Genomic DNA, 14,820 nt, shown 5'->3' with positions numbered 1-14,820 from the left:
GCCTATAATAGCAGCTTAATTAATACAAATTAGAGCTGGCAAAAATTGACCCAACCCACCAACCCAACCCGAACCCAACCCAATAATAAAGGGTTGGGTCAAAATTTTCAACCCGTTTAATTAAATGGGTCAACCCAACCCAACCCGTTTAATTAAATGGGTTGGGTCAGGTTGAAATTTTCAACCCGAAAACAACCCGTCTAACCCGTTTAAGTGCAAGCAAGTATGTAATATATATATGTATAATGTGATTTGAAAGATTTTATTTCTCATTTTCCCTTCAAACATTGAATAATTATTTGACGTTTTGATTCATGTCAAATACATATTGAAAAATTACTTTTTGCAATGAGATATGCCATAACAAAATCACCTCGCAATTCTATAGTCAAATCAATTTACAATTAAAAGTGGGAAAAAAAAATTAAACGGGTCAACTTCAGGTCAACCCGTTTATAGTTGGGTTGGGTTGGGTTGAAAATCTCAACCCGTTTAATTAAACAGGTCGGGTTGAGTTGGGAAAATCTCAACCCGTTTATAAATGGGTCGACCTGATTTCGACCCAACCCAACCCATTGCCAGCTCTAATACAAATACAATAAACAAGATCAGAGCAACTAATGAGTCATGAATCATGATCAACTGTTTGCTGGACATTTGATAAGGCAATCACTCTAATTTAATTTGTTTTATTTACAAGGAAAAATAATGCAGCTCTAATTCTGACTTTACATGAAATTCTATCATTTTCGTCCTCTGAAACATTTTTTACCAATCCTCTCCGGGGAAAATTCCGATGATGGAATATCTCAGTGACCATATATATAATCGATAATGTTTTGCACAAATAATGTGAAGTGATGGCCCCCTTATTGCTTCGTAGTTTGAACACCAATCCGTGGACTATGGACCGTGGTGCACGTAGAGTATGGTGCACCAAAAGAACATGTGTGCATAAGCAAAAGAACATGACACTACGGCAAAAGAACATGCAATATAATATTTCACTTTTTTGTTATAAAAATAATATATTATTTTACTATTTATTAAAAACCTAAATAAAAAAAATTACTCATGTTCTTTTCTCGTAACCAGATGTTCTTTCAATTATATACTAGTGTTCTTAAGGTGCACCATGCTCTATGTACACCATGGTCCACCTTCTAAATTGCGGTTTGAACACCGGTGTAATATTACATATACGGGCAATACTTTGTATGAAGTACTTATGTATTGATAATCGGCAATTTTTCCTTTTCTTGAGTTGGTGAACAATGATTTTTCAAAATACAACAGTCAGATTCTTGACAACCTCTACCATACTAGCTCCTTACTAAGAGGAGGCCATCAAAGGGTGGCAAGAATCTTCAAATGACAATGTTTAAATAAATGTGAAACATATGACAAAAACTTCCAACAATTTTACAAAGATAAAAAGGTCTAAAAAAACTTGAAGGTGAGTTTATCTCTCATCTAGAGGGGAGTTTGTAAGGGAGTTTAGAGTCATTACTCTTGGGAAAATGCGGTAAAAGACTACAAACCTAAATGTGGGTTTGAAAACCCAAGTCTCACTCAATACTCTATTTTTTCCCCAACCAAATCAAATCATGTCATGTCATCACACTTTATCCTATTTAATTATCTTTATTTAGGAATTAAAGTGAGTTTGAGGATAATGTGTAAAAATAGGAAGTCTTGTGTATGCCTGAATCATGAAAAAAGTAGTAAAAATTTGATGTGGCAGAGTCTTGGATTTTGGGGTTGAGTTTGAGGGATAAACCCGATGCCCTGATTGTCCTCTACAAAAGTATCCCGTTAAGAAAACACCGTATAGAACCTAGAAATATCAAGTGGTCCCGCACAACTTCATCATCCATGTTTCCGACCAATAATAGTTTCCCCTAGAATGAGGAATGCTTCAACTGAGCAGAATATTTTGGGATGAATACTATGAAAATTTGGAGAAGGTTGTGATCTCCTGAAGTCAGGTTGAAGGAACTAAACACTGATGAATTTTTTTATTTGTTTTTAATGGAGTTGACTTCATAGATGGGCAAAAAGTGTGAAATGCAGTTAATTTTCCTAGACACAGAACAAGCTAGCATGTACTCCTATACTAAAACATGTGCATACACCCATGAAGTAAGAATTAGTCTCTCTTAGCCTTAAAAAAAATACACAGGTACTCCCTCCGTCTCTTTTTGTTTTTTACGTTTGATGTTTTTCACGCGATTTAACGACTATTTAATGTGCATTGAGATCCTCTACTTTTTTTATTTAAACAAGAAAAATTACGTTTATTTATAATGTTTTCACTTTTATCAAAAATCTTACATTGGGAAAATGAGAAATATTTAATGTAAAATGGATTTAATTGGTTAAAATAATATTTGGGCACAAATTTTGATAGAATATTAATGCTTTATGTGATAATATAAAAGGAAATGTAAAAAACAAAATAAAACACCCAAAATAGAATACGTAAAAAACAAAAAGAGACGGAGGGAGTAGTTGACATATAAGTGTAGGCAATAAAAAAAACAGGTAACATCGAAACGTTTTTATCCAAAATAATAGGTCAAAACTCAAATGACAAGGAATATGCATGGTGCACCAAAGTTTCTAGCAAATAAATATATGCATAGGCCTCATCTACCTAGTATAAACCATTATTTTCTAAGTATATAACAAGAAGTCATTGATAAGCTTCAAATTTACTCTTCGGGGGAAAAATGCCTTGGTGTCCGGGTACTAATGTACCAAACTAATCTAAGAAAGCAAAAGACAATGAAGTTACTATAATAAGTAAGCCCCCTCCCCTTTTGTCATGTGACACTGAATGTAAGACAACCAGATTTAGATGCTGAATCTCAAACCAAAGCAGTGTATAAAAAGGCGCGCTTGGCGCGCTTAAGGCGCGCCTAGGCTCTGAGGCGCAAGGCGATTGGAGCCAGCGCCTTTTATTGTCTAGGCGAGGCGATTTCGATGAGGCGCACCTAAGGCGCAAAAAGGCGCACCAAGGCGCAAAAAAGCGCACAAAGGCGCACTTTGAGGCGCAAAAAGGCGCAAAAAGGCGCAAAAAAGGCGCAAAAAGGCGCAAAAAGGCGCACCTACCAAGGCATACACCATTTTTTCACCTTTTTTTTTACTTTTTATTAGGGCGCCTCACTTCAATGAGGCGCACCGAGGCGCGCCTAAGGCGCTGGGAACCCCAAATCGCCTTGTTGCGCCTTGAGCCTTTTTATACATTGAACCAAAGAGGGATTAAGCACCTCAATGACAGTATAAGAGCAGTGAAATGCAAAAATACCTATTGATACGATGTTTACGCATCTTTTGGTGTTGGGCTGCACTTGAAATTCACGGCACGTCACTATGTTGCAGTATTTAGATTTCTCAGCTGAACTCCAGTAATTCTTGCATATACCACTAAGTCAAAGAGAGCTCAAAATTAAAATCATGTACTCCCTAGTAAATGGGGCAGTAAAAAGGGAAATATTAATCAAGAATGACTTGGTAACTTCTAATCTCTTCCTCAATTACTCTTTCCTTTTGGCACACGGATGCCCTGAACACAAAAATGATAAAGGAAATGCCAATAAAGACCATAATCTATGTTACTCGGACTTGGGTACCCATGTCGGACACAGGTACATGTCCAAGTGTCTGACTCGTCTATCTTGTGAAAAAAAATCATGATTTTGGTCAAAAATGAAGTGTCGTCCGAGTGTCGAGGATCCGATACGAGTACTTGAGGTAAAATGAAGAGTCCAAGTAACATAGATTGTAATCATGCCTAATAATATAACCCCCTCCCCCCCCTCTTCTCCTTCTGACTTCTTCATTATTCTGCGTGCCTAATTATATAATAATATTTCAATTCAGGTGTTAAACACCGGGAAGTTAGGAAGGAAATTAAGAGAAAGAAACAGAAATGGGGAGAGGTGATTAATTGGGTGTACTGCGTCATCCATACAGTCAGCACGTTAAAGAATTTCTGCTGCCATAATGTTAGGGAATCTACTTGTTAGTCGTTAACTTAGATGGTCTTATTTCCGCAAGCTAATTGTGGATGTGTCAAGAGCCATTATCTCTGCGCTAATAGCTGATTAAATTATACTTATATCTTTAAGAATCATTAGGAATAATAATCTAATATTTATAAAAAAATGGTAGTACCTTAATTAGGAATAATAATACTAATGTCTATTCATTAAATGGAGAGACCTGAGCATAAAACCACCCAGCCACCACCCCTTGGAAAAACAATACCATTTTTCTTCAACTTGGGACTAACTTAAACTACAAGGGTTTCTCTTAAAAAAAAGACCGACCAAATCACAAAGATCTTCCGCAGTCTTAAAATATTCCTATACAGATGGGTGTGAGAGCCTAAATTAATAGGATGCCTTCTCGTGTCAAACATCCCTCTTTTAAGAAGAGATGCATCTCTCCAGTAATGACAGACCACGTGCACTGCACATTTCAAAAATTAACAGAGAAGTCTAACGCAAATCCCGTCTCATTCTCCTGCCTTTCTTAATCCATGATAGTATCATATTTCGTTCATTAGTTGCATCAATGTGGGTACATCACATGTAAGCTAGAAGGACAATAGAGAAGAGACAATTACCTGAGTCGTTGCATAACCAAGTGAGTTGAAATCAGTTAAAAGGTAAAGCTTGAACCTGTAGACAATAAATAAACAACAAAAAATAATTTAGGCATAATCCAAATCTGAACGTTAACTGAATATTCTACCGAAAGGAAAAAATGTCAATTAGCGTGTCAACTTTACATGCACTGTGCATTTGGCTGATCATCATGAAAAGGCAGATACATGTACATGCTTTCCTCTTTGGGTTAATGGAAGGAAGCAGTTCAGATAAAATGCAGTCAATCTTGAAAAATGCAGGGCAGTAGAAAGACTTGTCTTTTGGGACTAAGGCTTTGTTGTTGTTGTTGTAGTAGAAAGACTTGTCATATAATTCATCTAGCCAATGCATCAAAACATTAAAAGGAAAACGTAGCAAAGTGACGAATCAAGGATTAAGTAACATAGATAAAACATAATCATCTAAACAATCAAATCTGTAGAATAGGACTGTGATAAAAAATGAGACAGACACTATGACTCAGAAATAGACTAGAAAAGGGGGAAAATTTCCTATTTGACTTCACTAGAATAAACTACAGTACAAAGACATGTTAATAGAGACTCAGTCTAGATGTTTGTTGCAACACTCTAGACGGTTATCAGTCATATTCCAGTGCATCTATCTAAAAACAATAAAATTGGACTTTGGAAGAAGTAAACAATTTTAATAACAATGTTAGTGGGTCAAAGACAAGGATCATACGTGGTTGGCTATTATTTTAAGTAAACTTAGTGCCCCTCACAATATTTGCACTGAAGACCAGGTATGAGAAAACAAGAAACTGAATAAACATACCATAAGCTGTCAATAATTAGTAAAAAAACCACATTTGGCCTTTACAGGTTTGATACTATGAAGCATTAGACAAACTGCTACAAAATATTTTTGCTTGAATCTAGAACTTTATATTTGCTCTGCTTCAAGTCTAGAATCCAGAATATCCAGATTAGATCTGACTTCTAATCACACCTGATATCTTGCCAACTCATACCAAATGAAATCAAGCAACACTACCATACTGACACCAAGGCAGCTCATTCATTGCACATAAGTCAAACTATACCATATTAAGCCAAAAAATATACCTTCAGAAGTCAATGAGCTTCTTGATTTCAACAGTAATATCTCATGACACCATTTTCAGCTTCAAAGTTAAAAACTCACAATACAGAGGAAACCTGAGGATACAGGCACTTACTATGTATAGCAACCATACTATGGAACTTGATACTGAGATATTATTTATTTTCTTTATTGGTATGTTTTCCCCAGCAATGTAGCAAAGAGGCACACCCATTTGGAACGATATGGACCAAGCTTCGAAATGGCATTATGTTATCTGTCAATGACTGTTATTTCTCTGCTGCAATTTGCTCCACCCAAGCAGGTAAGTACATTAACCAGTCAATTAAGCGAACTTCATAGCTCTTAAATTCAACAGCCTGAAAGTACACAATGGCTAGAATCATCCTAGAACGTTTTGTTTAATACACCTCAGACCAGTCATTTTGATGTTCAAATGAAATCTCCATCCCAACTCCAATTTTTGGTCAGGAGAAAACATAGCAACAAGCAGAAACTAAAAAAATAAACTCTGTAAAAAAGTGAGGAGAAATCACAAACATAAGTCCATGAAAGATCAAGATCTAATGCATCACAACCTAAATAGTCTTACATTTGAGGGGATGTGCTAGACGGCTGGACATGAGCCCATAAGCCCATTCATGATAGATTGATAGGTCACATAATTAAACATATAGCCATACACAAACTTCCTGGTAACTTGATCCCATAATTCCTTTTGCACTTGGCTTTGGTTTTAGAGATACTTTTAAACTTTGGGACTTAATTTAGAATGAGAACATAGACACAGCCTTGTATACTCATTGTTCATATACCATAAAAATAAGAAACGAATCTTGATAAAAATGTACAACAACAACAACAACAAAGCCTTAGTCCCAAAATGATTTGGGGTCGGCTAACAACAAAGCCTTAGTCCCAAAAATGTAAGGGAAAAAAATGAAACAATCAGGGAAAGTGCCTCTCATGTTGCGACTGAAAATACTTTCAAGTTAGCAGCTCGGAGTTTAACAATAAAGCTCCAGAGTGAAGTAGTGAACACAGAAGGAAGACAGAGACAAGGGGAGGAGTGACTTCTTATTAATTCTACAGCATTAGGGGAAAAGTAACTTGAGATGAAACTAATTTTTCAACTTAGAATTCTGAAATTCAAGTTTAGAACCCTGTTCTGGCCCTTCTTCATTTGATTCAATACTATACTCAAATTTATAACATCATAACTGGCCTGAAAGTTCAACAACTATCAGAACATTTTTATAGGAAAAAAAAAATCAGTTCTCCGAAATTCAACATTGAGGTGCATCTATATTGCCACTAGGCCCACTATACATGAGTGCTATCTCTTACTCCGTATAAAGTTACAACTCTTCCCTGTCTCTTTGTCTTACAAGATGCATAGAGGAATTATTCAAGGATAAGATTGCGCAAAAAATGTTCTTGACATGATAATTCAAAAAGGCACCGGGTTCATACTCGTGCTATGATGTTAAATGATAACATAATACTTCAGCATAACAACTAAAACCATTCACAACCCAATTCATTGGGAGATAACATTAAGTCGTACACCTAGTCCAAGGTATGGTCACTAAATTCAGAGCAGTGCAGCTCATTGAAATCAGGAAGCGAAGGCCTGAATAGTATATTACAGGAACCAACCAACACAGTTTTTCTTCTGTTGAAGCTGGGGGGAGTGTAACTAATAAGAGAACCAGAACAAATGTAAAAAATACTGTTTTTATTGATAAAAGAAAGTTAGTCGATGAATATAATAACACAAAACAATGCATAGGAATATAGGATTCATGATTCTTCACTACACAGCCACTGAAAGTGACACTGCCGAAGCACTTTGACTAATCAGCAAAATTTCAACAAACTACAAGTAGGACCAAATTAATACTTGACAGGCGTGCTTACAGATTAATGCTCAGCATAGGAAGCACAAATAGGTCTCTATGCGCGCTTCTTAGGCCCGAATATTGCTTCCCATGCCATGGACGGTGTTGGACCATTCTTATCCAAATAGATTCTAACAGCATTCTCATCCAAAAGGAATCCCATTCGTTTCAATGTAGAAATGAAGTTGCGGGCTTCTTCAACTCCCTTCTTCTCACAAAACTCATGAACCAGCCAAGTAAACGTCATCACATTTGGTGAATGACCATTTTCCACCATCTTCACACAAAAATCAACAGCATCATCCATTCTCTTTCCGTTCAATAGACCTCTGATAAAGACAGTGTAACTAAAAGCATTTGGCACAATCCCATTATCCTGCATCTTCCTGAAAACCCTCTTAGCATCATCATATTTTTGCACCTGGCAAAACCCTTCAACCACAGCTGTATAAACAACAACTTCCGGCATAGAACCCTTCTCGCGCATCAACCCAAACAGCTTCATAGCTTCGTGAACCAAACCATCCTTACAAAGCCCATCAAGCATTGCCACTGCATTAGGAATCAGACCCGTTTGTTTCATTTTCTTAAAAATATAGTCAGCATTCTCATGTGCCTCCATCGACTCTTCCTGAAACGGAAGCTTCACAGAAGCTGCCGCTGCCTCTGCCTCATCTGATTTCTCTTCCTTCTTACTAACACCACCAAGCTTAAACTTCTCAAGAAAATCAATATCCTTTTTCCCACCCACCTCCTCGCCTCCGGCCCGCTTATTCAAGAGCTTGTTAACCGACGGCTGCAAGTTCTTCATCCCCTCTTGATCTCCACTCAAACCAACAAAACCCTCACTTCCTTCATCACTACTATCAAACTTAGGTTCACTACCATCAACACCAAAGGGATTACGAAATCCACTATTTCTTCCTACCCGCGTATGATTTCGATCTGGTAAATCAATTTTTCCATTAAATTGGGGCATTTCTTGTCTCCTACCTTCTGGAGACCTAAAATTTTCCTGCGATGCATTAAAATTTCCTCCATTTTCCCCAGAAAACTTTGCATCATCATCATTATTACGACGACCACTATATCCAAAACTACAAAAATTTCTAAGCTGCCCATTTAAACTATAACCATTCGTGGAACTAAACAATTGAAATCTCAACAAAATGGGTAAAATTGAGTTATTCGCATCATGGGGGTGCGAAAAATTGGAGAGAGAATTGAAGAACTTACCTCTTAAATATCTCATTTTAGTCTTCAATTCGGCAATTTGTAGAAAAAACCCTTTTGGAATGAACGAATAATGGTTGCAAAGAGGAAGTGCGGAGTTGTGAGATTTGGGGGGTTTTAGGGTTTTAGAAATTACGAGGTATTACAGGGCAGACATACAATGGGTATACGCGGGAGGAAGTATTTGCGACAATGACAAGTAGGATGTCAGTGGGGCGGGTTTTGCGGGAGATCCGTCCCGTATCCGCTTCAAGTAGGCGGGGATGGAGGTAGGTTTGGCGGGTGATGGGGCGGGGATGGGTATAAAAATTGTACCCGTCATAGGTGATGGGGCGGGTGTGGATTTTGTGTTGAACTCGCCCCATCCCCGCCCGCCCCGCCCCATCCCCATTTGCCCCGCTTCATACCCGCCATGGGTGATGGGGTGAATTTGGATTTATTTGCATCTTTTGGTGATAATATAAATTTAGGTGAGATTTTTATGTTTTTTCTTTGGATTTTTTTTGTTATGACGAGTATTTTTTTCGATTATATAGGTTACTTTAGTCATAAGGTGTTTTTTTTTCTATAGTTAACTTTGATTACTCCGTATATATGGAAAATGTTTGCTAAATAAGAAAAATTAGGCGGGTATTAGCGCGGGTATGAAGCGGGGATAAGACGGGGATGGATACCCAGTTGGGTGGCGGGGCGGGGATGGATTTTAGCTTACACCCGTTGGGGCGGGGATGGGGATGAATTTTGTACCCGCCATGGGTGATGGGGCGGGGATGGGGATGAAAATTTTAGGTGGGGATGGGGATGGAGGGACCTACATCCGCATCCGCCCCCGCCCCATTGACATCCCTTGCCGACAAGTGACTTTGTGTTCATTGGAGTACCAATACAGAATATGTTAATACCAATATAACTTATGGAGTATGTGAATATCAATAACACAATATGACTTGTATTGGTGGTACTTCTAAGCAATTTTGCATTTTGGTACTGACATATTATGTGTTGGTACTAAAGATGGTTGTATTTGAATCATTTGTGTCCATATGGACACAAGACACTTGAGGTTTAGAAACCCTCGTATACACGGTCCCAACATACAAAATAAACTCAGTCGTTAGATTAAGCTTTGTTGAAAAATTTTGGGCGGGATTTAAGTGGGAGTGGGGCAGTAAACTTTTGGGGAATTGCGTCAAGTGGAGCAATTTCGGCAGTAAGAATTTGGGCGAATTGCACCATTGTTGTGGAAAAATTTATCTCGCCAAAAAGCATAAAATAAAACTTTTTTTTAATAAAAAAAATCGTGTTTTTTAAGAAACTTTTTACTCTATTTGTATGAATTCTTATTTAGTTAACTAGATTAGGTCTCGTGCACGCACGGATGTTCTAAAATTATTTAGCCATTTTTTATAGTATATTTGACTATAATATTTCTCTCCCATACGTTACCGCATAATTAATAAATCTTGAACATTACTCATTTAACCATCTTGCAATTTCAGTCCGATTACATATTGCATATTTTATATGCTAATTAGACCAAAATATTCGATATATTAATATGCTAATTTGACCAAAATATTAAGTAAATATATTTTCTATTATTAACATATTGATTTGACTAAATTATTGCCAAAAATAACCAAGTATCTATTATTTCCATAAACATATATATTCTTTTTTCTATACATAAATAGTTAATAAAAATGATAGAAAATTAAAAATATAAATAAAGTAAAGATATTTTTAGGAAATTTTGTTTGGGGGGGAAATTTTGCATCAGGAAGTGACATGTGTCATTCCTGATGTCTATTTTAGTATAAAATAAAATAATAGATTTCCCATTAAAACTCACCCTTACTCAAAAATTAGCTACAACGATTTTTGTTACCTGTCATCGTGAGAGATTCAATCAATTTTCAATTTCCAAACTCTAAAGTACTGCATTCTATTGTTTTTTTGGTTCTACTACGAGGAGTTCCCACCGCCTTCGGCGAGGTAATCTCCCGTGGGAGTTTGCATGGGTACCTCGATGGGCAGCATCCCTCCCAGTTGAGATTTTTTCCATTCCCAAGGCTCGAACCCGAGACCTTGGTTAAGGAGCAAGAGGCCCTTAACACCTGCATTCTATTGTTTTGATTGCATTATATTGTATTACATGTTTATAAATTTATAGAATGCATTGGTTTTATTATGTTATTTGTTTGATTGAAGCCATTGTAGGTGTTATTTCAATGTAAATTATAAACGTCATTTTAACATGGGAGAATTGATATGCAACCATTTAAATGTTGTAATCGGGTTTCATATTATGAACACTAGGTCATGAACTTTGTTCTTTTGTAGATTGTCTTCTGGTCATTTGGTCATGGGCAAAAGAATTTCAATCCAGATTTGTTAGGGAACTATGCTGGATTGATACAATTGTGTGTCTTAATTAGTATCAAAGTACTTTATTTTGTAACTAACCGTTAACGTAGGAATATTAACTTTGTGGGTGATTCAATCAAGGAAATTACTAAGATTATTCCCCTTTGTTATTGACAGAGAGAATCACTAGAAATAAATAACCCTTAAAAGGTTTGGTTTAATTTAGTAGAATGTTGCATTACTCCGGTAAGTGACATGTGATCTCATTGGCAGTTAAATGGCTATCGGTGAAGGAAATTTTAGAGGTAGTATCGATCTTAATGAAGATGCTAATAATGAAACTGACGATGACACTAATACTGATGTTAATGCGAATGAGGACATTGGTCACTTAAATGAGCATGAGCCAACTGTAGGCATGTGTTTCGTTTCATGAGAAGATTTTTGTAAATTCTAATATGATTATGCCTTTGGAAAGGGTTTCTTGTATTTATAAGAACTAGTATGTTGATGGATGAATTTAAGGGTAAAGGAATTAGTCGAGGTGGGGTGGGAGAAATGGAGGCAAAACCCTATATATACTCCAGTATTACCCTTAATTAAATGTAAGAGGGGTGGTAAACATCAAACGAGTGGGTCTCTTGTCTCTGGCTGTGAAGCCTATGTATATGCACGGTTGAAGGATGATAAAATATATGGAGATAGTCAAGTGTTCCTTGGAGCACAACCATGCCCTTGCCCCGAAGGGTAGGTTTATGGTTAATTATAGGAAAATTGACAATGATGCATGTCAGGAAATGCTTAATCTTGATGAAGCTGGGATATCAATTATTAATAATTTCAGTGCGCAATTAGTTCGACAGGGAGGGAATGCAGATTTATCGTACGACTACATAGACTTGAGAAATACAGTTAACTTGGAGCGCCGTAAATCTAGGCAATCAGCTGCTCTTGAGGCTTATTTTAAGAAGCAACATGAGTTGAATAATGACTTCTTCAGCGCGGTACAAAGGGATGAAGATAACGTATTGATGAATTCCTTTTGGTCTGATGCAAGACATAGGGGAGCCTGTAAAGAATTTGGTGATATTGTCCAATTTGATACAACTTTTTCAACCAACAGGTTAGATGGTTATTTTTTTAAATAAAACTTGTGTTTAAGGAGATTTAGTAATTCATTTTCTTTGTGAACTAATTATTATTGGGTCATCTTAAATGCGTGATGTAACAGGTTTAAAATTCCCTTTGCTCCTTTCGTTGGTGTAAACCATCATGGGACTCTATTGTGTTTGTTGCTGCATTGACATCGCATGAGGATGCTGATGTATTTGAATGGGTGTTCAAGCAGTGGTTAGTGTGTATGGGCAAGCTCCTAGAAGGCATATTGATTGACCTGTGTAAAGCGATTCGGAAGGCAGTTCAGGATGTTTTTCCAGGTGTCCCTCATAGGCTTTGCTTATGGCACATGATGCAGAATGCGGAAAAGAATTTAGCTAGGAATGTATTCAAGTTGGGAAAAAATAGAAGCATGTATTGCAGTAGCCATTCACGACTTAATCGACCCAGATGAGTTGATGAGGCTTGGAATCTAATTATTAGTGAATACGGGTTGCAAGGGAACACTTGGATCAATGAAGCATTCTCTTTAAAGGAGCGTTGGGAACCAGCTTATTGTCGTAGAAAATTTTGGGCTAGTATGTCTTCGACATAACGTAGTGGAGGAACTAATCGATTTTTCAAGACCAATGTTCACCGTCGAACAGTACTACAAAATTTTATTAATAAGTACGAGTTCTCCATGAAGATTATAGCTGAAAAGAGGCGAAGTTAGACTATAAATCAGTCCACGAATGTCTTCATGTTAACAAGAAAGTACTTTCCGAGTATGTATTTCATAAGGCTTACACAACTAAGAAGTTTACGTGGGTGAAGGAAGAGGTTAACGGCATGATACACACTAATGTCCACAGGAACGGAAACCTATGAACGGGTAATAATTACTCAGCTGAAGAAAAGTTGGTATCCCCCATATGGAGGAAAAGATGGAAGAAGTATGTGGTGATGGTAGACATAACGAAAGGAGAACTAAGTTGCGAATGCAAACTTTTTGACTTTGCTGGGATTTTGTGCAGGCACATAATGTGAGTTATTGAGGTGGAGGACATAGAATTTATCCCTGAGAAATACGTGCTGAGACGATGGAGGGAAGATGTGGTGAGGGACTATGATGGCATAAAGGTATCATACTATGACTCGGAGGAGTCAACACGTGTTCAAAATAAAACAGAGATATCATTAAGGCACCATTACCTATCATCCTTGGCAATGCACAATGAGGAGACATTAAAAATTTACAAGGAAGCAACTGATAATATTCGAGTTTTATTGGAGGGAACAATAGGCATCACCTATCGTTGGCAAGTCGGGATGTTGGTGGGATGATTCCACACGCAGGGTTTATGGCCGTAGGAGGATTAGGCCAAAGGAATTCAACCAGCGAAACTTAATGAGGAATGCAGAACCTGTTAAAGCTGATTGCATCAAAGACCCCCCCCGGACAAAGGTAATTGAAAGAAAGCGAGCAACGACAAGAAAACCAAATATAAGACGGTAGAAGAAATGGTAGCTAATGAGGTAATCTACCATTTCATTTTTACTTATGTTATATTTTCCTTACGATTATTGTTTTTGAAAGGAAAAATACTGCAATAAATCGTGGACACTCGTGTAGGAAATAATCACAAACACTTTCCAATCAATGCCTCATTTTAAACATACCAGCAACAACCCTGGCACGGCTACACCTCCTCGTGGCTCCAATCCTTACCATTTAAGAAGTCAAGGGTCAAATCAAAGCAACATCGTAGGAACATCTGCACCTCAAGCATTCAATCTTTATCCTTTAAGAAATCAAAGCCCCAACGGTGGAAGTCAAGGGTTCAGTCCAAGCAACTACGGTGGAAGTCAAGGGTTTAATCAAAGAAACTACGTTTGAAGTCAAGGACTCAATCAAAGCAACTACGGTGGAAGTCAATGGTTCATTAAAAGTAACTACACTCCATCTTCTTCCTCTCAAAGAAACATGTCCCAACAATGTAGGGAACAAGCCAAGTTATGTGTGGAGGAGTACGTATTTGGGGGGGAAAATGGGTAATAGAAAAAGGATGCAGATGGGTGATAGGGGATGGTAGATCAGTTGATATATGGAGTGACAATGGCTTGGAAGTCCACCGTCTTTCCGCTCAATCTCTCATAGGCCAGTAGACAGCAATGTTGTACTGGTCTCGGACCTCATTCATGTTGTGCGCAATCATTGCACCGACGACACGACCACCACACACAAGATCTGCGCATCCATCGTGTCGTCGGTGCAGTGGCTGTGTGCGGCAGCTGTGCCGCCGACGCAATAATTATGCTCAATGGTTTTATTTATCTTTATTTTTTTAAAGATTTTGTTATTATTATTATTATTATCTCTATTGCATAAGTAAAGAGGTAATGTTATTTTAGTAAATTCACTTTTGGTGTCCTCTTTGAAGTACTAAAATACCCTCCACCCTTATAGAATAGAGAATATA

The 14,820-nt window shown here is 37.4% G+C and overlaps 1 protein-coding gene and 1 long non-coding RNA gene across 4 annotated transcripts; one reads left to right on the top strand and one right to left on the bottom strand.

Annotated features, from left to right (window-relative positions):
- Nucleotides 1–26: 26 nt before the first annotated feature.
- On the bottom strand, nt 27–9,064 carry LOC110782630 (pentatricopeptide repeat-containing protein At4g38150). Of its 3 annotated transcripts, XR_008932639.1 has the most exons (3): nt 7,662–9,064; nt 4,634–4,688; nt 564–3,429 (listed from the first exon to the last, which is right to left on the bottom strand). XR_008932639.1 is itself a non-coding variant. In XM_056843312.1 (2 exons), the coding sequence occupies exon 1, from the start codon at nt 8,892–8,894 to the stop codon at nt 7,698–7,700; it is 1,197 nt and encodes a 398-aa protein (XP_056699290.1). In that variant the 5' UTR covers nt 8,895–9,064; the 3' UTR covers nt 27–4,688; nt 7,662–7,697. The 3 variants fall into 3 exon arrangements, 2 of the variants coding, with proteins under 2 accessions (XP_056699290.1, XP_056699291.1); XM_056843312.1 differs by having other exon boundaries at nt 27–4,688; XM_056843313.1 differs by lacking the exons at nt 564–3,429; nt 4,634–4,688 and adding an exon at nt 5,907–6,100.
- Nucleotides 9,065–10,689: 1,625 nt separating this feature from the next.
- On the top strand, nt 10,690–14,773 carry LOC130459770 (uncharacterized). The gene is made up of 3 exons (XR_008919372.1): nt 10,690–12,365; nt 12,474–13,876; nt 13,974–14,773. It is a non-coding gene; the product is annotated as an uncharacterized lncRNA (long non-coding RNA).
- The last annotated feature ends 47 nt before the right edge of the window (nt 14,774–14,820 follow it).

Source organism: Spinacia oleracea, chromosome 4 (assembly GCF_020520425.1).
Source record: "Spinacia oleracea cultivar Varoflay chromosome 4, BTI_SOV_V1, whole genome shotgun sequence".
Classification (NCBI taxonomy): domain Eukaryota; kingdom Viridiplantae; phylum Streptophyta; class Magnoliopsida; order Caryophyllales; family Amaranthaceae; genus Spinacia; species Spinacia oleracea.
This window is presented reverse-complemented; position numbering and strand designations above follow the sequence as displayed.

Coding starts and splice junctions, on each gene's coding strand:
- LOC110782630 (XM_056843312.1), bottom strand. CDS start 8,894: ATGAGATATTTAAGAGGTAAGTTCTTCAATTCTCTCTCCAATTTTTCG.